Source organism: Rhinoderma darwinii, chromosome 6 (genome assembly GCF_050947455.1).
Source record: "Rhinoderma darwinii isolate aRhiDar2 chromosome 6, aRhiDar2.hap1, whole genome shotgun sequence".
Taxonomy (NCBI): domain Eukaryota; kingdom Metazoa; phylum Chordata; class Amphibia; order Anura; family Rhinodermatidae; genus Rhinoderma; species Rhinoderma darwinii.
The window spans coordinates 109668424-109695304 of NC_134692.1; the positions used below are offsets into that span (position 1 = coordinate 109668424).

The 26881-nt window shown below is 43.8% G+C and overlaps 1 protein-coding gene across 1 annotated transcript in view; it reads left to right on the forward strand.

Moving 5' to 3' along the window:
- Positions 1-5160: 5160 nt before the first annotated feature.
- The window catches only part of NUBP1 (NUBP iron-sulfur cluster assembly factor 1, cytosolic), a 35143-nt gene continuing 13422 nt past the window's right edge, over positions 5161-26881 (forward strand). The window contains exons 1-3 of the mRNA XM_075830094.1: positions 5161-5268; positions 5349-5453; positions 10368-10501. Of these exons, the coding sequence (XP_075686209.1) occupies positions 5238-5268; positions 5349-5453; positions 10368-10501 (270 nt within the window). The 5' untranslated portion in view covers positions 5161-5237. The remainder of the gene's footprint in view (positions 5269-5348; positions 5454-10367; positions 10502-26881) is intronic.

The window sequence follows — 26881 nt, forward strand, 5'->3', positions numbered from 1 at the left end:
AGTGGCATTTATCACACATAAGCTACCATGTTAAAAAAAAACATATCTGGTTTATGTTTTCTGCAAGATCCGGCAGAATGAAAAAAATGAAGTCTGCTAGGTTATTGTAAGGGTCCGTTCACATATATCCGTTGTCCCTGTCAGTTTCCCGCCGGCGTATTGCAGAAAAGCCGGAGGGAAACTGATGCTAGAACGGATCCCATAGCTTTCTATTGGATCCCACCTGGCACAGGGGACATACGTTGAGGCTCCGTATAGTGCAGGACCTGTGCAGGAGCCGGATCCAAAAGCATTACCTGCAGCGTTTTTGGTTCCGGCTGCCAGGGAGGTCCGGCGCCGTCCGTATCCTATCCATTTTAATTGTGGCCGGATGAACGCCGGGTGCTGCCACATCCACCTTCTGGCAGCACCCGGCAGGAAGGTGGATGTGAGCTAGGAGCGGAATCCCCAGTCATAGCATTGCTGGGTATTCTGCTCCAGGAGTAGCCCCTAACAACTACCTCCCAACCGTCCCAGATTCAGCGGGACAGTCCCGGATTGCGGGTGGTGTCCTGCTGCTCCGGGCGGCCGGGTGTATGTTCTGCTGTCAACTGTGTCTACGTCCTCAGGATGCAGACACAGTTGAACTTAATACTGAAGGAGGGAACCATCAGGTCCCTGCTTCAGAATGAGTTCAGAGCGGAGGAGCAGAGGGAGCTCCTCCGCTCGCCGAGGATTCCCTGGGCACAGCGCTACTTTAAGCGCTGTGCCCGGGGAGGCCCCTGACGTCACTGTCCATATATGGATAGTGAAGGCAGTGGCTACTGATTGCCGATGATCTGGCCAGGGATTCCGCTCCTAGAGGAAACCCCTGAGGTTATTGTCCATATATGGACATTGACGTCAGGGGCTCCTCCTGGAGCGGAATCCCAGGTCAGAGTCGGCAACGAGGATTCTGCTCAAGGAGTAGCCACTGACGTCACTGTCCATATATAGACGGTGGCGTCAGGCAGGGGGTCCTCCATGAGGGAATACCGTGTGTAGCGTCCATGGCCATGGGCCGTCGGGTTTACTCACCTCCCGACGCCCGCAGCCATGGATCCGTGAGCGCTGGTCCCCATCTCCTTCCTAGGAGACGCCAGCGCTCACTTCCGCTCCGGTGTGCTGTGTCCCGTAGGGTGCGTGCGCATGCTCGTACCCGGCCTTAAAGGGCCAGTGCTCTGATCCTTGCCTGAGCGTTGTAAGTTATCCCAAGTCTGTCTTGCAAATGGTCCCTTAGTGTTTTCTGTTCCAGTTGTTACCCGTGCCCTGTTACCTGTTCCTGTATCCCATGCTGTTCTTGTTCCTGTGCCTACTACTGTCGGAGTGGTGTCACGTCCTGTGTCATCTGCCACGTCCAGTGGAATTCGCCACGTCCAGAGGAATTCGCCACGTCTGGCGCAACCTGCGGCACCTGTACCATCCGCCACATTTGGCGTTGCTTGCTGCACCCATCTTCATCAGTGCCAGAGCTGCGGCCACTGTCTGGACTATCCAGGTACCCTTGTGCGGGACATTGTATTGTTTGGCCAGCTGCCTCCCCGCTACGGCGGTACAGCCTAGTGGGTCCACAAACCCGCAACGTGACACCCTGCCACTGTGTCGGCAATGCTGTGGCCGGGGATTCCATTCAGGAGTAACCTCATGTCATTGTCCATATATGGACAGTGGCGCCAGGAGCTCCACCCGGAGGGAATCCCCGACCATAGCGTCTGCAATGCTCTGGCCGGGGATTCTGCTGCTTAAGGTAGCTTCAGTGGCGCTATCTACATGGGAACGGGGGTAGCACTATATACAGCAGGGGTGGCGCTATCTACAGGGGGTCGCTATGTGGCACAATCTACAGGGGGAGTTGTGTGGTGCCATCTACAGGGGGCGCTGTGTGGCACTATCTAAAGAGGGCATTGCGGCATTATCTACAGGGGGGTGTGGCACTATATATAGAGGGCACTGTGGCATTAGCTACAGGTGTGTGGCACTATATACAGGGGGGTGTGTGGCACTATCTACAGAGGGCACTGCGGCATTATGTACAGGTGGGTGTGACACTATATACAGGGAGCGTGGTGGCTCTATTTACAGAGGGAACTGTGGCATTATCTACAGCAGTGGTGGACAACCTTTTTTGCACCGAGGACCAGTTTGATGCAAGAACATTTTTCCATGGACCGGTGGGGCGGGGCAGGTGGGTTTGGATAGAGTCAGTTTACACATTGCATAAATACAGTGTATACCTGTATTATAATACCTGTATTATGCTGTGGAAAATCCGCAGCATAATACAGTAGCAGCAAAGTGGATGAGCTAAAACAAGTCTCATCCACACTCTGCGTAAATACTGAGTGGAAAAAACGCTCAGAAATGGACCTGCGGTGCAGAATTGTATTCCGCAGCATGTCAATTTTATTTGCATAAACGCTGCTTATTCTGTTGCGGGTTTTCCCCATTGAATTCAATGGGAGGTAAAATCCACAACAAATAGCAGCAGGGGCGTAGCTAAAGGCTCATGGGCCCTGGTGCAAGAATTCAGTTTGTGCCCCCCTCCCCAAAAACACCAGGCCCCTGCATCCCCCCACAGTATAATGCCCCCATAACTGTCTCCACAGTATAATGTCCCCACACAGTGTAATGCTCTCCATGGTTTCCCACACACAGTAAAATGCCCCCATAGTATAATGCTCCCCATAGCTGCCCCACGCAGTATAATGCTCCCCATACAATATAATGCTCCCCATAGATGCCCCTCTGACAGTATAATGCCCCCATAGCTGCCCCCAAAGTATAATGCTCCCCATAGCTGCCCCCAAAGTATAATGCTCCCCATAGCTGCCTCCAGAGAATAAGGCCACCTATACAGTATAAGCTCCCATACAGTATAAGGCCCCCCCTTAGCTGCCCCATACAGTAAAATTCTCACATAGCTGCCACCATATCAGCCCCCCTTCCCTACACAGTAGGGAATTATGTTATAATTTGTAATTAGGCACATATGGGGGCATTAGCCCCCATATGTGCCTAATTAAAAATAATAACATAATTACTTACCTATCACCGTTCCCACGACGGGTGGAGGATCCCTCTCCTCCGGTCTGTGCTGTGAGTGACTTGGCGCAGACAGGCGCGATGACGTCACAACATCGTGCCTGCCTGTGCCGAGCTTCTCACGGCAGAGTGAATGCGAATGTGAATGGGGCAAGGAGCCGTCACTCTTGCTCCAGCATTCAATTCAACTGTATCTGCATCCTAAGGATACAGATGAAGTTGGAACTTGGACCAGCGGCGGTCACATGGGATGAAACATCATCCCAGGAGGCTGGCCTGGATGACGTTAGAGGGCCAGCCTCCTGGGATGACATTTCATCTCATGTGACCACCGCTGCATCCACTCACAGGCTGCAGCGGTCTCCTGGGATGAAACGTCCCAGGAGGACTCCTCAGCAGTTTTCCGCAGCGGACATTCCCTGAGCCCACTGGGGCGGATACCAGATACCCGGCCCGGCACCAAAACGAGGCCCGGTATTGGTCCGCGGCACATTGGTTGGGGATCACTGATCTACAGGGTGTGTGTGGCACTATATACAGAGGGCATTGCGGCATTATCTACACAGGGCACTGTGTCATTATCTACAGAGGGCACTGTGGCATTATCTACAAAGGGCAGTGTTTCACATGAAATTCATCTGTTTTTAAAAATTTGTCAAAAACGGAAAACACGGACACTCAACAAATACAAAATAGATGAAAAACGGCCATCAAAAACGGAGTTAGACGGCTGTTTTTTACAGCTGACACCGAACCATGTGGTGTGAATAGAAACAATAACAATACTTGCGTGGTGTGGGGTGGGTAGGAGATGCGGGTGGGATTGGGTAGCTGTAAAGGTGCCAAAAACTAGCTACTCCCTGAAATTAGGGCTAGTGTTTGGCGTCTTTGCAGGCTCACAAGGCTGCTTCAAAGATCTGGGCTCTCTCTCTTGGCGCTGGCCTTGGCGCTGCACCTAGTATGACACACGTGACATTACAATGTGTGTGTCAGACTTCAGTGTAGCGCTGAGGCCGGAGCAGAGAAGGGGAGCCCTGACATGGTTCACAGGTATCTAATCTATAATGTATCCAATCTATCACAAGCTATGCACCACTCTGATAAAATTGGCACACTTTCAGACACTAGACGACTTTTTTGGTGGACCATTGTGGTAAAAACTGATGACAACTAACGACAACTGATGGGTTTGTAGTAAAAATTGTGAAAAAGCTTGATGGTAACTGATACATTTTGCATCAGTATTTGCATCAGTTGTAATCACTTGAGAGACAAAAAAACGGATGCTGATGCAACAGGCTTTGTTCACATCTGCGTTGGGGTCCCATTCTGACGTTCCATCTGAGGTTTTCGTCAGAACGGGATCCTGAACAGGCACAAACTGACAGGAACGGAAACCAGAGGTTTCCGTTTCCATTACCATTGATTTCAATGGTGACAGATCCGCTGCCCGTATTTTCCGCTTGTGTGTTTTGTGCACCGGACCCGTCGTTTTGCCAGAAGCAATAGCGTAGTCGACTACGCTATTGCTTCCGGCAAAACGACGCTATTGCTTCCGGCAAAACGACGGGTCCGGTACATAACACACAAAAACGGAAACCACGGGCACCAGATCTGTCACCATTGAAATTAATGGTGATGGAAACGGAAACCTCAGCACTGAAATCACCCGACGATAATCTCCGACTGAACCCCTCAACGGAAAGCCAACGCTGATGTGAACAGGCCCTAAAACAAGTGTGAATAGATTAATGTAAGGGAGATTTATCAAAACTAGAGGAACTTGGAGGAGTTGCTCATAGAAACCAACCAATCAGGTTTCTGCTCTCATATTCCATAGAGCAACAGAAAATGACAACTGGACTCCTGATTGGTTGCTACAGGAACAAAAAATAATCAGGACTAAAGCTATTACAGTTAACACAAATATAATCTATTTAGCCTAATTCAGCTAAATTTCAGTGCCAGAATAAATTAAAAAAATGTCAGGAGCGCGTATTGAAATGTCGCTGAAAGCGTTGTACAATTGGTTTACTGTAATCTATAGTTGTTCGCTGTCTATAAAGTTGTTGGGAAAAAAAAACTTTGTAAACCTCAAATGAGGCTTGGAACGCAGCAATACAGGAAGTAAACAAAGTTGAGGCTAGTAAGAAACGTTGTGAGGTTCACGTAATTCCATGGCTGATGTCCCGGAGAACGCTCCGCAGCGTGAGTGAGGCCGGCAGTGTGGAGATGATGGCTGTGGTTACCGGAGCAGTATGGAGTAATGTGTTGTTGTTCTTCTACAGACTGTCCTGGCACTGACAGCAGCGAGGCGGGGAAGAGCTCCGCATGTCAGGGATGTCCCAATCAGTCAATCTGCGCCACAGGGGCAGCTGCAGGACCAGACCCAGGTAATAAATACAGCGGTGATCTCAAACCTGCGGCTCTCCACCACTCCTAGCGTGCCCTGACAGCCTGTGTCCCTTAGAGCATGCTGGGCGTTGTAGTTTTGCAGCACCTGGAGCTTCACTGCTGTACAGTATTATTCACTGCATGTGCAATATGTCACTATTCAATCTAGCTGTCAATGTCGATTTTTGTGTTTTCTTCTCTAATCAGTTTATTGTAATAGATCCATTACAGAGACACTGGTAAGGCTCTTCACATCTGCGCTCGTATTTCCGTTATGTTCTGTCACTGGAAAAGAATAAGGGTATGTTCACACGAGGGCGTCCGTTACGGCTGAAATTACGGGGATGTTTCAGCCTGAAAACATCCCTGTAATTTCAGCCGTACCGGCATGTGCAGGCGCTTGAACGCCGCGTCAATTACGGACGTAATTGGCGCTGCTATTCATTGGAGTCAATGAATAACGGCTCCAATTACGGCCAAAGAAGTGACAGGTCACTTCTTTGACGCGGGCGTCTATTTACGCGCCGTCATTTGACAGCGGCGTGTAAATTACGCCTCGTGTGAACAGACAAACGTCTGCCCATTGCTTTCAATGGGCAGATGTTTGTCAGCGCTATTGAGGCGCTATTTTCGGACGTAATTCGGGGCAAAAACGCCCGATTTACGTCCGTAAATAGGCCGTGTGAACATACCCTTACACAAATAACGAAAGCGCTGGATCCGTCAAATGACGGACAACAATGGCACCCGACTGAACCCATTGACTTTAACTGCTTCCATCGGGTCTCTCATTTTGCTGCATGCTGTGCTATTTTGTCCAGCAAACATGACGGAATATGCAACGGAGGTTCACAACGGAGCATTAGATGCGTCCAGTCATCTATGTTACAGGCAGCCCCCCTCCCCCGGTGATTTGCCCGGTCTCTGTCACCACATTATAAGTGGCCTATATTGTACATGATGTGATCGGCGCTGTAATGTAGATTACAGCAGTGTTTTTTTATTTAGAAAAACGATCATTTTTGACGGAGTTATGACCTATATCAGCTTTATGCTAATGAGTTTCTTAATCGACAACTGGGTGTGTTTTCCTTTTTGACCAAGTGGGCGTTGTACAGAGGAGTGTATGATGCTGACCAATCAGTGACCAATCAGCGTCATACACTTCTCTCCATTCATTTACATAGCGATATAGCTATATCGCTATGTGCAGTCACATAGACACTATAACATTACTGCAGTGTCCTGACAATAAATATACATTACCTCCAGTCAGGACGTGATGTCTATTCAGAATTCTGACAGTTCTGTAGCGTCTCTGTGATCTTTACAGCAAGGCAAGCGTAATCTCGTTTTAAATGACAGGTTACATCGCGAGATTACGCTTGCCTTGCTGTAAATATCACACAGACACTACAGAAGTGTCAGGATTTTGAATGGACATCACGTCCTGACTGGAGGTAATGTATATTCATTGTCAGGACACTGCAGTAATGTTATAGTGTGTGTATGTGGCTGCACATAGCGATATAGCTATATCGCTATCTGCAGTGTAAATGAATGGGGAGAAGTGTATGACGCTGATTGGTCACTGATTGGTCAGCGTCATACACTTCTCTCCACAACGCCCACTTGGTCAAAAAGTAAAATACGCCCAGTTGTCCATTAAGAAAGCCATTAGCATAAATCTAATATAGGTCATAACTCCGTCAAAAATGATCGTTTTTCTAAATAAAAAACACTGCTGTAATCTACATTACAGCGCCGATCACATCATGTACAAGATAGGCCACTCATAATGTGGTGACAGAGCCTCTTTAATATTAAAGAGATTGTTTGGTTCAAAAAAGCAGAATTCTGTTTAAATAGAGGCGAGTTCCTTCATTCAAGACCCTCACCTGTTATTCAAAGAGGATATTGGCTGCAAAGAGCATCTCTCGCTTTAGAGGACCCATTGATTTCAATGGGAACTATGTATTGCTTTAATTCTCCTTAGGGAGTGCGGTGGGAGTATCGAACTCCTGCTGCCATGTTCTCCCTCAATTTACACCTAAGGCTTCGTTCACATCTGCGTTGGGACTCCGTTCATCGGTTCTGTCGGACATTTCCGTCAGGGGAACCCATTAATGTAATCCAAACTGAAACAAACGGAATCCATCATCACTATTGATTTCAATGGTGATGGATCCGGTGCAAATGGTTTTGTCCGTAATCTACTACAGTATTGATTCTGACAAACGGAAACCATTTGCACCGAATCTGTCACCATTGAAATCAATGGTGATGATGGTTTCCGTTTGTTTCAGTGTGGGTTCGCCTGACGGAAAGGACCGACGGAACCCATGAACGGAGTCCCAATGCCGATGTGAACGAAGCCTAAGTGTATGTTCACATGGCTTATTTTCTGCCGTTTTTCGGGCCGTAAATGGCCGAAAAATCTGAAGCAGAACGCCTCCCAACATCTACCCATTGATTTCAATGGGAAAATGCAGTTCTGTTCCAAGAGGCCGTTTTTTTTACTCTGCCGTTTTTCAAAACGGCCGAGTAAGAAAAACGGCTACGAAAAAGAAGTGCAGGTCACTTCTTGGGGCGTTTTTGGAGCCGTTTTTCATAGACTCTATTAAAAACCGCTCCAAAAACAGCCGTGAAAAACGCGAGTTGCTTAAAAAACGTTTGAAAATCAGGAGCTGTTTTCCCTAACTGATCAGCTTGGTGAACATACCCTAACTGATCAGCTTGGTGAACATACCCTAACTGATCAGCTTAGTGAACATACCCTAACTGATCAGCTTAGTGAACATACCCTAACTGATGAGCTTAGTGAACATACCCTAACTGATCAGCTTAGTTTTGGCGCGCCCATTTATCAAAAAAATTTTTTTTAGCAGGCCTATTTTTCGAACAAACCTCCGCTATGAATGTGTTGCTATAATTATGCTCGATTTATACCTTTTTAGATGTCATAGAGGTCGGTACTTCAAACCCACATAGCGGGTAAACCGTTGCAAAGAAAAACTTAATTTTTTCTGGAGGACTTAGTGTGACCCTATGTTACAACTATTACTACATTTCCCCTGCAGTGATGCTAAACTCGGGTTGCTCCTTCCAGTGATAACCGCTAATGAACGACTCCTTGGGGGTCTGATCATTTGGACCCCACCAACCCTGAAAATGGCGTATTCCATTCCCTCATTTTTGGCCAAGAGGTATCCGCACATACCTGGTCACTCTTTGATACAGTGAACGGAGGTATCCGTTGATGTTTACTCGTGTTCCATAGATACTGCTGTTGCTGGGAATAGGGGTCCATTTCTTTGAGTTTTGGGATTGGTGGGGTTCCCAATGAATATGCCCCACTGATCAGACATTTTAATATTATCAATATGCTATAAATGCTCCTAGTGGCAAAACCCATTTAATGTAAGTATGATCCGTACATTTTACCTTATATGGCTGACCGTGAATCCCAAACTTATTACCTTGGCGGAACACCTGAAACATGTTTAATCTCCAAGGGAACCCCTATTCAAAGAAGCTCTGGTGTAGGAAAGGATAAAGCGTTTCATCATTTTAGATTCTGGCTGAGATTTGTTGCCTGCATTACCTCCCCCAGTGACCATCTTGGCTCAAATCAGTTTGTCATGTCTTCGGCAAGGATCAAACACGCAGATCTTGTGGCAGTTTTTGGCCAGAAGTGAATCCGAAAGGGACGGTATAAAGAAAAGACTGAGGCATCTCCTTTCTTTTGTATTCACTTCGGTATTTGACTAAAAAAGACTAAGCCAAAAAACTGCATCAATACTGTGTGTGATCCCGGCCTAACAATGACATGTCTTGCTGCTTCCCTCTGTGGAATCCCTGATCTGGTTCCGAGGGCCCCAGGTGGGGAATCACTGGAGTAAGGCCATGTTTACACCGCATATCCGCTGTATCTGAAACTCCTATTTCTGCCACAGTTTGGCCAGCGCTCCGCACTTTGATTAGTCCTATTGTATTTTAAAATAGGTAATCCATGGATTTTAAGCACAAACTCCGTGCCAATATTGAACCTGCTGCAGAATTGAAATCCACATTGCTCATTTTTTTTTTTTCAGAGCATGTTGAATGGGCATAAAATATGGCATTCGCATGCATTGCCAGCAAAAATGTTAGTGGATTCTGTCAGAATCTAGGTGTGGAATTCACGCCATTAATTCCCGACAGAATCCTCGGTGTGTAAATCTAACAAATATCATATGGAGGACCGCATTGTGAAAAGATTTCTGTTTTCCTTTTTCCAACTTGCAAATCAAATATCTGCCAATCTCCCATCATGAAAAACGCAAATCTAGATGCAAACGCCCTTCTCTGCCACCTAAATGATTTTATAAATAGGTTTTTCAATTGCGCAGAACTCGAAGGCCATGTTCACACAGCTTATTTGCCTGCGTTATTTCGGAGCCTAAACCGGCCGCATTGCACTTTAAATACGCCTTCATACAGCTTCCCATTTATTTTAATGGGAAATATGCTGTGTAGCTTAGACGAGACGTATTTTTTAGGCTGCTGATTAAAAAAGCGCCTTCTAAAAAAATAAGCCATATGAAAAAGAAGTGTCGTTTCGCCTTTTGAGATATTTTTTTTACAATTTCCAATGGACAATGCCAAAAACGCTGGGCAAATCTGCTTAAAAAAATGCCTGGTTTTCAGAGGCTGAAAATGTGTCTCGTTGTTTTCTGCTCCACACAAAATCCGTGCGAACGTGCCCTTTCATGTATCGCGGACCTTCTATAACCCGTTTGCTGGTTAACCCAGTGCCATAGTAAAGTGCCATGTTCTGACCCAGGCTGTGTATTGCAGCTTGTTACACTGGGGTTTTGCTAGCTTTATTCTCCTGGCTATTTTCTCCTTACTGTTTCCATATCGTTTGTTAGCAATAGAAGAAATCAAAGATAAATTATCTACCGTGAAACACAAGATACTAGTCCTGTCAGGAAAAGGAGGAGTTGGGAAAAGCACATTCAGCGCGCACTTGGCTCATGGCCTGGCAGAAGATGAGAGCAAGCAGGTAAGCCTTGGCATTGTCCTCATTTGTAGATCTTCTACACAGCTTTTGGCTGCAGACCATAAGGTTTCTATTCACTGACATTCAGAGATCCTTAAAATGGTGAGGAATTGAAATACAAAGTACACTATATTAGAAAGTTGCAGAACTTTTCATTATACAATAATTGGGCTGTATTAACATAAAACTGGAAAGCCTCTTTACATTGAATGGCCTCCCAATGGGACAGCGGTTTTGTGACCAGTATACAATATGGTTCTCCAAAATTTGTTCCCATCTGTGTTTAACCCCTTCCTGCCGGAGCAACTTTTAGACCAAGTGACAGAGCCTCATTTTTAAAATCTCTCGTGTTACTATATGTTGTAATAACTTTGGAATGCTTTTACCTATCCAAGCGATTCAGAGATTGTTTTCTCGTGACATATTGTACTTTGCTAGTGAAAAAATGTGGCCGATAAATTCAAGATTTTTTTTTTTTTGTGTGAAAAACACTAACATTTAGAGAAAATGTGCAAAAATGTGCATTTTTTTTAACTTCAAATGTATCTGCTTGTAAGGCAGATGGTTATACCACACAAAATAGTTACTAGTTAACATTTCCCATTTCCCATATGTCTAATTTGTTGGCATCATTTTTTGTACATCCTTTTATTCTTCTAGGACGTTACATGGCTTATAAGTTTAGCAGCAATTTCTCACATTTTTCAAAAGCCTCTTCTTTTTTTTTTTTTTCAGGGAATAGTTCACTTCTGAAGTGGCTTTGAGGGCCTTATATATTAGAAACTCACACAAATAACCCCATTTTAAAAAAAACTGCACCCCTTAAAGTCTTCAAAACAGCATTTAGAAATTTTCTTAACCTTTTAGGTGCTTCGCAGGAATTCAAGCAAAGTGGAAGGGAAATTTGCAAATTAAATTTTATTTTTTGCAGAAATTCCATTTGAATCCATTTTTTTCTCTGTAACACAGGTTTTACCAGAGAAACACAACTGAATATTTATTTCCATTATTCTGCAGTTTTTAGAAATATCCCACATCTGGCCCTAGTGTGATAATGGACTGAAACAAAAGCCCCATAATCGAAGGCTGGGTTTACTTTTCTTGATTATATTTTAGGCACCATGTCGGGTTAGAAGAGGTTTTGTGGTGCCAAAACAAAGGAAACACCCCAAAAAAAGACCCCACTTTGGAAACTACACCACTTGAGGAATTCATCTAGGGGTGTAGTGAGCATTTTGACCCCACAGGTGTTTCATAGATTTCATTAGAATTGGGCAGTGAAAATGAAAAATTACATTATTTTCCAATAAGATGTAGCTTGACATAAAAAATGTTCACTTTTTAACAAATAAATGAGGAAAAGCCCCCCCACCATTTGTAAAGCAACTTCTCCAGAGGTCAGAAATACCCAACATGTGGTCATAAACTGCTGTTTTGGCAAGCGGCAGGACTCGGAAAGGGAAGGCAAACCATTTAGCTTTTGGAGCGCAATTTTTGCTGGATTGATTTCTCTGCACCATGTCGCATTTGTAAAGCTCCTAAGGTACCATTTTGACACCACAGGTGTTTCATAGATTTCATTAGAGTTGGGCAGTGAAAATGAAACATTTATTTTTTTCGCAATAAGATGTAGCTTTAGTTTAAAATGTTTCCTTTATTTCAACAAATAAAGGAATAAAAACACCCCAACATGTGTAAAGCAACTTCTCCAGAGTACAGAGATACCCAATATGTGGTCATAAACAGCTTTTTGGATACATGGCAGGGCTGAGAAGGGAAGGAGCGCCATTTGGCTTTTGGAGTGCATATTTTGCTGCCATCGTTCTCATGCGCCATGAGGCATTTGAAGAGCTGAGGTACTAGTACAGTGGAAACCCCCCAACAAATTACCACATTTTGGAAACTACACCCGTCAAGGAATTTTTCAAGTAGAATGCTGAGCATTTTGGAGCATTTTGACCCCACAGGTGTTTCATACACTGGGCAGTAAATAAAGAAAATGTAATTTTTTTTCAAAGAAAGTGTTGCTTTAGCCCCAAATTCATCATTTTCACAAGGGGTTAAAGGAGAAAAAGCACCCACAGTTTGTTACGCAATTTCTCCTGAAGACGGCAATACCCCATTTGTGGATATAAACTGCTGTTAGAGCACATGCTGTATAAGCTTGGGTGTGACTGTAGACCCCATTGCGGAAATCACTTTGAATCTGGACATACAGTCACGCCAAATTGCAGGAAGGGGTTAAAGGGGTTTTCCCATCTTGGACATCTATGCCATATCTACAGGATATGTCATGAATATGTGATAGTTTTGGGTTTCACCTCTGGAACTCTCACCTACAGTATCTCTAGATAGGTGACCACCTTCTTACCCTCTGTCGCTGGGCTCTAGCCACTGAGTTACGAGGGTAAGGCATTTGTAAATAGTTTCAAAGGGCTAGTGAAAGAGAAGAGATTCTCCCCATTGAAGTCTATGGGCCAAGCACGCAGCATCTCTGCATAGAGCCCGCAGTATAACAGTGTTGACATGATGCAGAATTGAAAGTCGAACCACATATTTTTTTCTCGCAGTGTATCCATGACATTTGATAAATCTCATTCACCTTGCTGCTACTTTCAATGCTGCCGAATTTTGCACAGAATTCCGTTGCAGAAATTCTGCAGCGTTCGTGATATGTGCAAACCCAGCCTTGAAAATTGGGTTTCAGAGCAAATAATTGAAATCTGATGGTATTTAGAAGTGATCGCATGAGCTGTTGATATCTCTCTCTGGACTGTCTGCTTCCGTCTGGAAACTTTTGTGGCCTACGTCCAGTTAGTGACTATTTTAGCATTTCTGTTGAATCCTTTTTTGCCAGAAGCAGACAGATGGTGAAGGTGGAAACATACGTTTTAGATCATATCCTGTTTCCTGGGATTATTGCAGTATTGTCGGTCTTTCTTTTTATTAGGTATTCTCAATTTAAATAATAGTGTGTAACATTTGCATGGACTCTGCTCTGCGTCACACTTGCATACCTCATCCTTCCACCTTTCTGGAAAGCCAAAATGGCTGCCAATGAAGACTTGTGGGATTACACAGTTCATAGTTTCATCTTCCTGTTTGTCATTGACATACACTGATTCAGGAAGCGTCCAGATTCCTCGATTCTTCAGGGAGGCCTGAATATTGTGTTTACGAGTAGGTTCACTTATCTGCTGCCCAATGCCGGTGCCAGCAAGCCACTTTACCTTGGCCAAAGTGTTTAGACACAGGGCTAGAGTAGCGGATGGAATCTTTGCCCCACGTGAAAGAAAGCCTATCTATGACTCTGCCCAACATATAAGTAGTTCGGATTATACAAAAAAAAAGTTAAATATTAAAGGAGTTATCCCACCACATCAACTTATCACCCATTGACAGGATCATCCAAAGTCTCCTGAACGAACGGAGCAGCGGTCGCGCATGTGCACTCTATGGGACTTTCAGACTACAGCGCTTGGCATAATATATGTTCCTAAGTTTATTTTCACTTCTGTTTAGTTCCTTTTTACTGTGTGCGTAGAAAAAAATTCCTTTGCTACCATAAATGGCAGATAGATGCAAGTCCCACCACTGGACTTGCACCTATCTCTAAAACGGGGTCCCCTAATCCCCGTTCAGCCACTCTGTGTTGTGGCTGAATGAGTTGAATTCTGACCATGCAAAAGGTCATGACTCCCGGCCATTTCCTGGTTATATGGTCGTGAGTTACTAAAACAGCATAGCTCGTTGAGCTACTCTGTTTTCGTAAGTCCCATAGAACTGAATGCTAGTTACGGAAACAGCGTAGCTCGCATGCTACTCTGCTTCCGTAACTGCTATTCACCACTATGCGCGTTACGGAAACAGCGAGCTACGCTGTTTTCTTAACTCACGACCACATAACCAGGAAGTGGCCGGGAGTCCACGCGATCAGGCAAAGCTAGAATGGGGTTTAGGGGGCCCCCGTTCTAGAGATAGATGTGGGTCCCATCTCTGGTGCCCGCACCTATCTGACATTTGACATATCCCGTGGGTATGTCATAAATGTCTCACATGGGAAAACCCCTTTAAAGGCCACTTATAGTTCTCCTGTGAGGCAGACCACTGCTTTCCCCAGCTCCACTACATGCCAGACCACTCCTCCCGCTCATTTTTTAACTAGACCAGCTTTCCTTGTGGGCCCAACCGCTGCTTTCCTTAGTTACCGATGTGGGACTGGCCCCTCCTTCACCCACCTCCCTCATGTGGGACTGGCCGCACTTTCCCCCATGTGGGACTGGCCGCTCCTTCCCTCAGCTGCCCCATGTGGGACTGGCCGCACCTTCCCCCAGCTCCTCAACTCAGACACCTGTTTTCAATCAAATCCACTGCAGTGCAAAGGGTATCTTAAGCGGTATGCTCCACGAGTCGAGGGGGTTCATTGTAGGAATCTAGTGTAACAGGCGGTCTCCAGACATGACCGTACTATTGCAGATTTCCCCAATTTTTTTAAGTAATTACAGCAAACCCAGGATAATATTGTTGTGTGTAGTGAGCCAGATTATGCATTAAAGCTCCATGCAATGTGAGCAAGAATCCAGGGGAAGAAAATGGATCCCTGCTTGGAAAGATCCATCCTGGCCCGCAGCCAAAGTATGCCTATGTGTACTTGTGGTTAGGTGTGTATGTATTTGGATGTATGCATGTCTGTCTACTTTATGTGCCTCATAAAAATTAGTGTTAGCGCTAACTTACACGTAGTGGTTTTGTTCCCTCCTTTTTCTGACACGATTTTTGCAAAACTGCGGTAAAAACTGGATAAGATAGAATCGTACGAATAAATCCTAACACTTATTTTTATGAGTTAGAAAAAGGGTATTCCTACTATATTAATTTAATAATTTGCTTTGTGGGGGAATGATCGCTGGGCTTTCCATTGAATGTCAGAACGGGGTCGATTGACACTCACTTTTGTCGCTTGTATTTGCATTTGTACTGGAGGTGGGTGGAGGCATTAATTATTGTACTGTGTGTGGCAGCATTAATTATTGTACTGTGGATATTCGGATTAAATGAGCACTAATGGCGTGAAGCATTAAAGGGTTATTCCCAACTTAGACATTTTATGGCATATCCACAGGGCCCCCACTCTGGCTCCCCATCTATATTGAGGACGGGGGTCATCTGACCCCTGTTTCGACCTAGTGAGGTGGCCGATGGCTGCCGATTCCAAGTGGGGACTAAGTAAAGAGGTGGCCGCGCCTGCTCGGCTCTTTTCGATACCCCCATGGAATATGCATGCATGGCCACCTCTTCACTAAGTCCCCATCTAGATTTGTCAGCCAGCGGCCGCCTCGCCAAGTAAAGCAGGAGTTGAGTGACCCCCGTTCTTGATATAGGTGGGGTGCCAGAGCTGAGACCCGCATTTATCAGACTGTATGAGGGTTATTATTTGAGCACTGTATTGGGGTATCAAACCGGAATTATATATGGTGGCGTTTATTAAGAGAAACTGTGGACCTCCACGTTGACTGGATGATTAAACCTTCTCTTGTGTTCACTAATGGCAACATTGCAGTGTAATATGCTGCCAGCTTAGTGCATTTATTTAAGATAGCGAAGGAACGTAGCTTTGGGGGTACTTGGTTCAAATTTCCAATTCTTTTACGTTAAATATTTTATTACGTCATGGCTGCAGCAGGCCAGAGTGTGTGACTACTCATTTACAGTAACACAACCTACAGAAAACAGTGTATTACTGATGGGGAAGACCACTGCGGGGGAATTCTTACACAGTCTACGTCCTACGTTTTTTTCAGGCTAGGATTCAGTCCCGGCTGTGTACACTGAACGTTCTCTGCAGATTTGTTTTCTGAGTGGGAAGGTGGAGTCCCTTCCTGTAGAAGAATTGGCAGTAATAGTCTAGGAAGTTCAGGGGAACTTTGCCAGACTTATAGAAAGGTTGCGTTAAGATGATTTCTCCTTAAGTTGTTGCAACAATAGTTTAGAAATGGATAAGTTCCCCAATATAGTGTATTTCTTGTCGATTCAAAATCAGGCTTGTCCCCGACATCAGGCTAATAACATATTGATTGAAGTTATGGAGCAGTCCTAAAACTGCACAATTACTAGGAGATAGGGCAGTTATAAACTGGTGGCAGAGCCTCTTTAAAGTGTACCTCTCATTTCAAAAAGAAAACCTGTATTTCTGATAAAATGCTGCTGCAATATATCCTTGTTTTATCTTTTAACCCCTTAATGACCGGGCCTGTTTGGGCCTTAATGACCAAGCCAGATTTGTTAAATCTGGTATGTGTGATTTTATCAGAGAATAACTCAGCGAAAGTTTTGAATATCCAAGTAATTCTGACATTGTTTTTTCGTCACATGTTGTACTTTATTTTAGTGGTAAAAGTAGACTGATACGATTTACGGAAATTAATAAAAAAATAGAAAAAATGAAGAAATTTTGTAAAAATTATCATTTTTCCCTATTTTTAACGGCAATATGTCACATATGTACACACATACAGTACAATTTTTTTTTATTAAATATATATTTCCATCTCTTTACTCTATTTTGGCAGCACTTTTGAAAAAAAAAATTTTTTTTTTGAGCAATTTAGAAGACTTACAAGTTTAGTAATAATTTTATACATTTTGAAGTACATTTGGTTTTCCTGCATCAAGCCAGGTTTTCAGAGGCTCATAGGTGTCAGAATGGTGGAAACCCCCACAAGTGACCCCATTTTGCAAACTACACCCCTTTAGGTATTTATTAAGGGGTTTTGTAAGTATTTTGACCCCACAGTTTTTTTGTAAGAATTCATGCAAAGCAGGCGTAAAAAAAAATAATCTCACTTTTTTCATAAAAATATCACTTTGAAGACCGATTTCTGTGTAAAGCGACCATAAGAATGAAGAAACACACCCCAAAATCTATCACCCTGTTTCTCCTGTTTTCAAAAATGCCCCCATTGTGACTCTAATGCATTGCCTGGACACACAGCAGGGCTTGAAAGGAAGGGAGCACCCGGAGGCTTTCAGGACTCATATTTTGCTTGAAAATGTTTTAGGCCCCACTGTATATTTGGAGAGGTTTTGAACTACCAGAACGATAGAAACTCCCCATAAACGACCCCATTTAGAAAACTAGACCCCTTAAGGTATTTATCTAGGGGTGTAGTGAGTATTTTGACCCCACAGTTTTTTGCTAAATTTAATGCATAGCAGGTGAAAAAAAATAAAAAATCACTTTTTTTCCATAAAAATATCACTTTGAAGACCGATTTCTGTGTAAAGCGACCATAAGAATGAAGAAACACACCCCAAAATCTATCACCCGGTTTCTCCTGTTTTCAAAAATACTCTCATTGTTGCCCCAATCTGCTTATTAGACGTGTGGCTGGGCCAAAAAGAGAGGGAGCACCCTTTGGCTTTCAGGGCACAATTGAATAAATTCTAGGCCCCATATCATGCATTTAGAGGCATTGAGCTACATGAACAAAAAAAAAAAACACGCAGAAATGACCCCATTTTAAAAACTAAACCCCTAAAGGTATTGATCTAGTGGTGTAGTGGGCATGCGGACCAAAAATTTTTTAAAGGAGGAAATAATGGGTATCATTTCAGACACTATGGGTATATAATGTTTTATTCAAACTCTTATTACGTTTCCAGATAAAATAGAGGAGACGTGGTAGAAGGTTATTTTGTTCGAAATATGCCACATTAATAAATTTGTGCGGCATACAGAAGAGAAGTGAAGCCGTGTATTCATAATGGATACATGTTGCTATAGACGTATTTGCCTGTACTTATGACTATGTCTTGCTGAAGAAGCAGTTGGTGCCATTATAATGTCATTGTGGACAGAATTCTGTCCTAATATAAAATCAGTCAGAGAGGAAAAAATAAACTGTACTGGAGTGACGGGCAATATCTTCAAACAAATGGAGGAAAATGTATCCAACTATGTTGCAAACTCGAGTCTGTTCACTAGATAGAAGAACACCTGCAGGGCTGTCAAGACAAGCTTTTTTTTTCAGTGACTGGTTGTACAACATCTCTTTAGCTCCATCAATCCTTATGAGGGACGAATGTGCCAAGTGACGCGGTACACCATAACAGGCCCCTGCCCGGCAAGGTAGGAACCGCTATGTGCACAAAACAACCAATCACCTACAGAATATATAGAGGGGCAGTGTCCAAAACCATCTATAGGAACAGTAAAGGATCAATAATCCCCAAAATGATGTCAGTATTTCCAGAAGAACCGTAACAAAGCCCATGGTGTATTGATAAGGAACAGCTCGATTATTAGAGATCCTCCAAAAAAAAAATATCACTCCCGTATCACCCGTACAGAATTAGGAATGTAACCGCTGTATGTGGCAGGACATAGTCATAAGAAAAAGGAAATACATCCCCAATTTATTCTTGTAACCATTTCTAAAATGCACGACTTCCACTAATTCAGGGGCGGCACGGGCAATGCCCACATTTATTTTTTATTTCAAGAACGTTTGTGGGGGTCCATGTTCTGAATAGACAGATGTGGGCTCCTGCACAATAAACAGTATTCATTTGTGAGTGATCAAGTCCTGGATTTAATTGTCCAAGAATTGTATAAAAAAAATCATAAAGGGGAAATTTAGTTTTACAGTCTGGAATAAATAAACCTCCCCATGAGAATCCCTCCCTCCCTTGGAAAGCCCAGAAACGAAACAAAAAAATATGCATAAATGAAATTGACTCCCTAAAAAGAATCCCCCCCCCCACCCCACCCTTTTTGGTTTTCCCTAAATTATAGATAAAATTAATAATTAGAAACGGTGTGGTAGGTCTCAAAACAGGGGTAGTTGCACAGGCCTGGATTTGAAGGGCACATGGGGCAGTAAAACCGGGAATCGCTCCTCCTTCCGTGTTTACTGCACACCCGGCATCTCCTTTGGGGGTATTCCTTACTCTCAGTGGCAGGGACGGGGTGAAGGAAGTGGCGCTCAGTGAGCCTTTTGACATCCTCTGACTCGAAGGAGTCTCTAGGTGCGGGGGAGTCAAACAGGAGGTGCTCTATAATTTTCTCCTGATACTGGAGGAAACTGAGCGTTCCCTGGGTCTTGTACAGCACATAGCTGTTGTAAGTGGCCATCTGGATAAGGTAGATCGCTACTTTTTTATACCAGGCCCTAGTTTTGCGCTTGACCAGGTACGGTTGTAGGACCTGGTCAGATAGATCGACTCCCCCCATGAACTTGTTATAGTCCACCACGCAGACTGGTTTCCTCTTATCAGAGGTAGCGCCCCTCTCTCTCACTGCCACTGTGGTGTCCTCGTGCACGGTGGAGAGCATGTACACTTCCTTTTTGTCACTCCATTTGACAGCGAGCAACTGGTCACTTGCAAATGAGAGTGACGCACCCCTTTCTAGTCGCCTGGACACCAGTCGTTGAGGGAAGCCGACTCTATTTTTTCGTACCGTCCCACAGGCCCCTGTATTCGCAGCATGGAGGGACTTATACAGGGGGACACTGGTGTAGTAATTGTCGGTGTACACATGGTACCCTTTTTGTAGGAATGGCACCATGAGTTCCCAGACAATTTTCCCACTAATGCCAATATCCTCTGGGCATCCTGGGGGATTAAGGTGGCGGTCCCTGCCCTCATAAATGAAAAAGCCACAGGTGTAGCCCGTTGTGCTCTCGCACACCTTATAGAGTTTCACTCCGTATCGGGCTCTTTTGGAGGGGATGTATTGGCGAAACGATAGACGGCCCTTGAAGGACATAAGGGACTCATCTACCGCTAGTTTTTGGCCTGGGGTGTATAAATTGAAAAATGAGTCACTTAGGAGGGAGATTAGGGGTCTCAGTTTGTTGAGGCGATCATAGGCTGGGTCACTTCTTGGGGGGATTTGTGTATTGTCAGAAAAATTCATGAAACGCATTAGAGTCTCATAGCGCGTTCGGGCCATAACGGCTGCAAATACAGGCGTGCTATGGATAGCGCTGGTGGTGTATTTTACAGTATAATACAGCACAAGATTTGTATAGTATTTCTCTCTCTCCTCTCACAGATCAACTACAGTGAGAGGAGGGAGGGAAAGAGCACAAATCTTGTGCTGTATTTTGAAAATATGGGACTATGGTCACTATGATAGGTATATCACAGTGACCATCTGATCAGGGACCAATTATAACGGTCCCTGATCAGTTTCCATTTACAGGCAGAATCGCTGCCTTTCACTGACAGCGCATGCGTGCGCCATTTTTTTTTTATTTTTTTTTTCCGGCGGTTGGGGGGAGGGGGGGGGCACGATCGGAGGCCTAACAAGTAGTTTTTTATCTCCTCTCACCAAGCATTCATGGTGAGAGGAGATAAAAAGTCAGATTTCAATGCTGCATTAATTGTAACGGCGATCGCCGGTATTCGTTGAATACCGGCGATCGCCGGTTTGGGGACCGCAAACAACGGTCCCCAGACTGTGCTCCAAGCCCTCAGCTACCTCTGGTAGCTGAGGGCAGGGAGCTATCCCTCTGCACGGCGCCGCAATCTTAATTAGATTGTGTGCGCATGCGCGGGCGGCATTTTTTTTCTCTTCCCGGCAGCTGCGGGAGGAGAAGAAAAGGGGGACACGATCGCGGGCATCGGAGGCCCTTCAGGTTAGTTTTTTATCTCCTCTCACCAAACATTCATGGTGACAGGAGATAAAAATGTCCATTTTCCACCGCTGCACTAGTTGTAACGGCGGTCGCCGGTATTCGTTGAATACCGGCGATCGCCGGTTTGGGGACCGCAAACAACGGTCCCCAGAGTTTGGAGCTATCTCCTTTCACGGCGCCGTAATTTTATTCTGATGCAGCGCCGTGAAAAGGCGTATGTATCAGAATAAAGCCCGTTAGTGGCCGCCGTTAAAAGGCGTATTGGCGGTCACTAACGGGTTAAGCCCAATTTGCAGCACTACGCGCCACTGGGACCATACAGAATCTGTGCTGCTGCTTGGCTGAGGGCGCGGTATCACTCTGCAGCATTTGCCAGTACATTGTGTACTGACGCCGCTGCCCTCACACAATTCATTGCAATCGACAGTCTTTACTAGCTGATTGGTCTTCAGGAAGACCATGGGCACATGCTGAGCAGGACGAGGAAGACATCTATATACACAGTACAGGAGTGAGGTATGCTGATTTTATATGGCAACAGCCCGTATAGGATTTGTATACTGGGGGAATGCAACATATCAACGGGGGGATAGGGAGGTGAATATACTGGAGTCAAAAATAGTTATCATACTATATTAGGAAGTTATAGATCTACAAATGCAGAGTTTGATTATGTGCTGAACATAAAGCCCCGTCGGATGTCGTACATGGCATACGCCATACATAATCTATGGATAGTTCAGCGTATGCACTGGGAGTACACACCCAATACGGTGTGAACAGAGGCAGATTCGTGAATCCAAGTGTTCTGAAACAAATATCTACTTAACTCCTTCACACCCCATGATGTATAGTTACGTGATGAAGTCCGAAGCGATTTACGCAAATTTCCGTACACTTATGGCACACAGGTGTCATGAGTGGAGCACGCACTGTTCACAGCAGGAGCCGGCTGTAATATACAGCTAACCTCTGATCATGGCTGTGTAACCCGTTACATGCTGCAGTCGATAGTGATCGGGGCATCTAAGTGGTTGAGATAGGGAGGTATAGAAACCTATAGGTTTAATGACCGTTAAAAAAATGACATGTCAATTAGTTCAGTGTATTATAACCGCGATCAGAAGTTCAAGGCTTCAAGTCCCCTACTGGCACTAAAAAAATTGAAAAAAATGTTTTACAAAAGTAAAAAAAAAAAACGTTTCAAGTAATAAAAACACAAATTGGCTTTCTTCCATGATTACCGTATTTTTCGGAACCATAAAACGCAGTTTTTAGCAAGAATAAATCTTGCTGAAAAGTCCCTGCGTCTTTTATAGTCGGCAGTCAAGCCCTGACCACTTTCTTACCTAACCCCTTCCCGACCCATGACGTGTTGACACGTCATGGAGCGAGGGGGGGGTCATGTTTGTAGCGGGCTTACTCGCTAAGCCCACGCGATACACTTCAGCTGTCAGCTGACATGCTGTTCTAACGGCCAGAAACTGCGATCGCGCTGTTCCTGGCCGTTTAGTTAAATGCCGCTGTCAATAGCGACCGCGGCATTCATAGGTGCTTTTCCATGAAGGACATTTATGACCTATCCACAGGATATGTCATATATGTCAGATAGATGCGGGTCCCACCTATCTCTAGAACAGGGCCCCCTAAACCGCGCTCTAGCTTCTTGTGCTTGATTACATGTCGAGTTACTGAAACGGAGTAACTAGCTGAGCTATGCTGTTTCCGTAACTCCCATAGAACTGAATCGTAGTCATGGAAACATAGTAGCTTGCATGCTACCCTGCTTCCGTAACTGCCGTTGACTATTATGGGAGTTACGGAAACGGCCTAGCTCGGTGAGTTACGCTGTTTCCATAACGCATCCTTGTATTGCGGTGTATTGTATCAGCAATCTAATGATCTATTGGCTGGTTCGTGTCCCCTAGGGGAACTAATAAAATGTGTAAAAAAAATGTAAAAAAAAGATACATTTTCAGGAGTGTAAAAAAAATAATTAATAGTTACAAAAAAAAACTTTTGCCATTTCCCCCAAGCAGAATGTAAAATAAATTGGTATCACTGCATCTATAAAAGTCCTATCTATTACAATATACCATTATTTAACTTGCACGGTGAACAGCGTAAAAAATGTTTTTAAAACGCTTAAAAAAAAAAAAAAATAACAATTTTACGTTATTTATCCAGCGCGGTGAATGGCGTAAAAAACTAATTGGGAAATAAAACTCGAATTGCTTATTTTTATTCACCTTAGGCTATGTTCACATGGCAAACCAAAAACGGCCGTAAAATATGGAGCTGTTTTCAAGCGAAAATAGCCCCTGGTTTTGTGCCGTTTTTTGCAGTGCTTTTTCACGGCCGTTTTTGGAGTTGTTTTTTCAATGAAAAACTGCTCCAGATGTGACCTGTACTTTTTTACGGGGCGTTTTTTTTACGCGCCGTTTTTAGGAACGGCCGCATAAAGAACGCCCCGTGGGAACGGAAAGTCCTTTTTCCATTGAAAGCAGTGGGCAGATGTTTGGAGGTGTCCAGCCCCTGTATTTTTTGCCGTTTTTCAGGGCATTCACGGCCTGAAAAAACGGCTGAAAATAAGCCGTGTGAACATACCCTAACCTCCAAAAAAAAAATTTGACTCGTGATCAAAAATTGCGTGTACCCCAAAAAAAATACTGCTCATCCCGCAAAAAACAAGCCCCTACACGGCTCCATCGATGGAAAAATAAACGTTATGGCTCTCAGAATATTGCTTCACGAAAACATGATGATTTTGTTTTTATTGTGTAAAAGTAGTAAAAAAAACTATATAACTTTGGGATCGCCGTAATTGCACTGACCCGCAGAATAAAGTTAACATGTCCTTTTATACTGCAAGATTAACGTGGTAAAACTAAACCCAAAAATCTATTGCGAAATTGCTAATTTTCTAATTCCCCATCCCACTAAATGAAATCACTAAGTTTTTCAATACATTATATGTACCCCAAAATGATGCATTAACAATACAATCCATCCCTTAAATAAAACCTCTTTATACGGCTCTGTCATTGGAAAAATTAAAACGTTATGACTCTTGGAATGATGCAAAATGATGGCTTACATTCTACACCCAGGTCTTTCTTGTATAAAACACCACATTATCATTTGCTAGACCCCCCCCCCCCCCATGTGGATCCCATAGATGCAGTGAAGATGATGACCGTTTGGGGCCTTGTGCTGCATATGGACATTTTTGTTCACTACCCCGATTTACCGCATGGCCACGTCCCGTGGTACATAAATCTGGTTGTAGACATTGTACAAATGGAATTGTATAACACTTAGACACTTTTCACATCAGCTTATTGCATTCCATCGAAGATTTAAGTTGGGAGGACTCCCCACGTATACCTCTGATGGAAGGCCCCAATGTATAGGGGAGTTGAGATGATTTCTCAAGTTGCTGGAACAATACTTTGCAAATGCATAAGTTCTCCTATACAGCTATTCTTTAGTCGATTCACAGTGAAGAAAAACCTTGTCGCAACGTAAGGCTAATAACATATTAATTTAAAGGGCATGTGTTGCTTTTTCAGTTAAACAATTAGTATTTGAGTGATTACACATTGTTTTAATTTTTTTAATTTTTTCACAAGTCTGAAAATATTTATAAATTAGATTCTAATTTATAACCTTTCCATGTGCTGGTCACTAGAGGGAGCAGTTCCCAAAATTGCAGCATGGTCACTGTGGTAAAGTAGCCTCATTGATTTATGCTGCAAATTTGCGGTAGACACACTCGCTCTAGTGTCCTCACACAATCCCCCCTCCCTTCTTTTGGCTAGTGCCAGGAAAAGGAGGGGTTTGAAGGTCTTCAAACCTCCTACACTGTGTGCCGCCGTTTTCTGAGCGACTGCACAGTGTAGGAGGATTAGATACAGGTCTCAGCAGACCGTATCACACGAACATAATACACACATCACATACACTAACATAAATTACCTGCTCCTGCCGCCTCCGCTAGTCTACGCTCCTTGCGCCTTCGCTTAGATGAACATATGGCCGGAAGTCGTCATCTTACTGTCCGGCAGCGTCTTCTGGTCCACATGAAAATGGCGCCGGATTTCGCTCTACAAACTTGCTTTGTTTTCGTCTTTGTGGGAGCGGCGCATGCGCCGTTCCCACACAGACTGCGTACGCTTCTGAGAATGGAACGGCTCCCGTTCGCATTCTCTATGGGGTTGTATGTACCATATTCCATCTCTGTATGTGTCGTTAATCGACACATACAGAGATGAAAAAAAAATGTCAGCCCCCATAGAGAAGTAAAAGTAAGAACACCGTAAAAAGTTTAAAGTCACAACACTAATAAATAACATTTTTGTTTTTATATTTTATTAAAAGCAATATAATAAAAATAAAAAAATCAATTCATGACACCTTCACTTTAAGCTGGAGGCGGATGATTTCAAATTTATGAAAACTCACATTTTTCAACATTCTCTTAAAATTTTAGATTTTTTATAATATGAATTAATAGAACATTTCGACCAAAATTTCCCACCAAGTTTAAAGTATGTGTCACAAAAGAAAATGTACAGCCCTGTCCTCCACCCCTGTGAGCTTTATTACCATCGCTAAAAGTCATGTTCCAGTACATTGATCTATTGGAAAATGATGTCTACACTTTGTATGTGATATGATTTCCGAAGGAGAGCTGAAGTGACATTTGCGACTATTGATGTAATTTGGCGCCGAGGGCTATACCTGAATTTCTCTCTCTTTTCTGTAGTGTTTGATCCTTTATGAGGATGGTGTTAGGGACATAAATCCTTCTGAACAGCAGATGATGTCATACCTGTAATTAACATGATTTCCAGGACTTCTTCAAGGCCCATTATTTCTTTTGAACTTTCTGAGCTTCACTTCATCTATTCTTTCTGCTACATCTTTTAAGAACCTCGAATAGTAGAACTCCTTAAATTAATTAACCTCTGGCAATTACCCATGTCAATTATTTTTGCTTTAAATATATTTATGGCCTATTTTTATTTTTTTCCCCTACGGCATATTTATTCCACTTTCCTTCCCTATAAAATACAACTGTAGAAGCCCCTGTTTTTTTTTCTTCTCCTACATGAACCGGGCCTAAGATGGGCATAGACACTGGTAGGATGTAGGCCAACAGCAGCATCTGGTTGGATTCCACCCAGTGTTGTGTACGATCAGATCAGTCGAATGGTAATTCAATAGATCAGGTGTGGGTTGAGTGACTTGCTCCACTTATCTCCTGGAAAACTCCATGGATCGGGCATGTAAAATTCAGCTTTTCCAATTTTTTGTTCCATTTGACAGCAGCCATTTTTTAAGGTGTTGTCTTCTGGCTTTTTTTCTCTAAACCCTCAGGGTAATTTGCTTGAATACTTTCTTATAGTTTATGATCTAGTCTGCTGTGAGCTAGATAAGTGAAAGCGCATTCAGTCGATATCCTACCACTCCCAACTTCCTTGTGGTTATTAATTTTCTAGTAAGCAGAGGGTAAACCGAGGACAAACGAATAATTTGCTTTATAACCTTTTATTGAGAGTTTCCTCGGAAATGCTCTCCGTTCATTCTCCATGGATGAAGTATTACAACAGGTGCTGAGAGGTGTTAAAATAATTCCCATTATATAACCAATTACTTTTTAAGAAGGGCTGTGTTTTGGCAAATGGTCCTTTTCAGCTTGGATCAAAGTCGCCTAATGATATTTCAGGCTGTGACG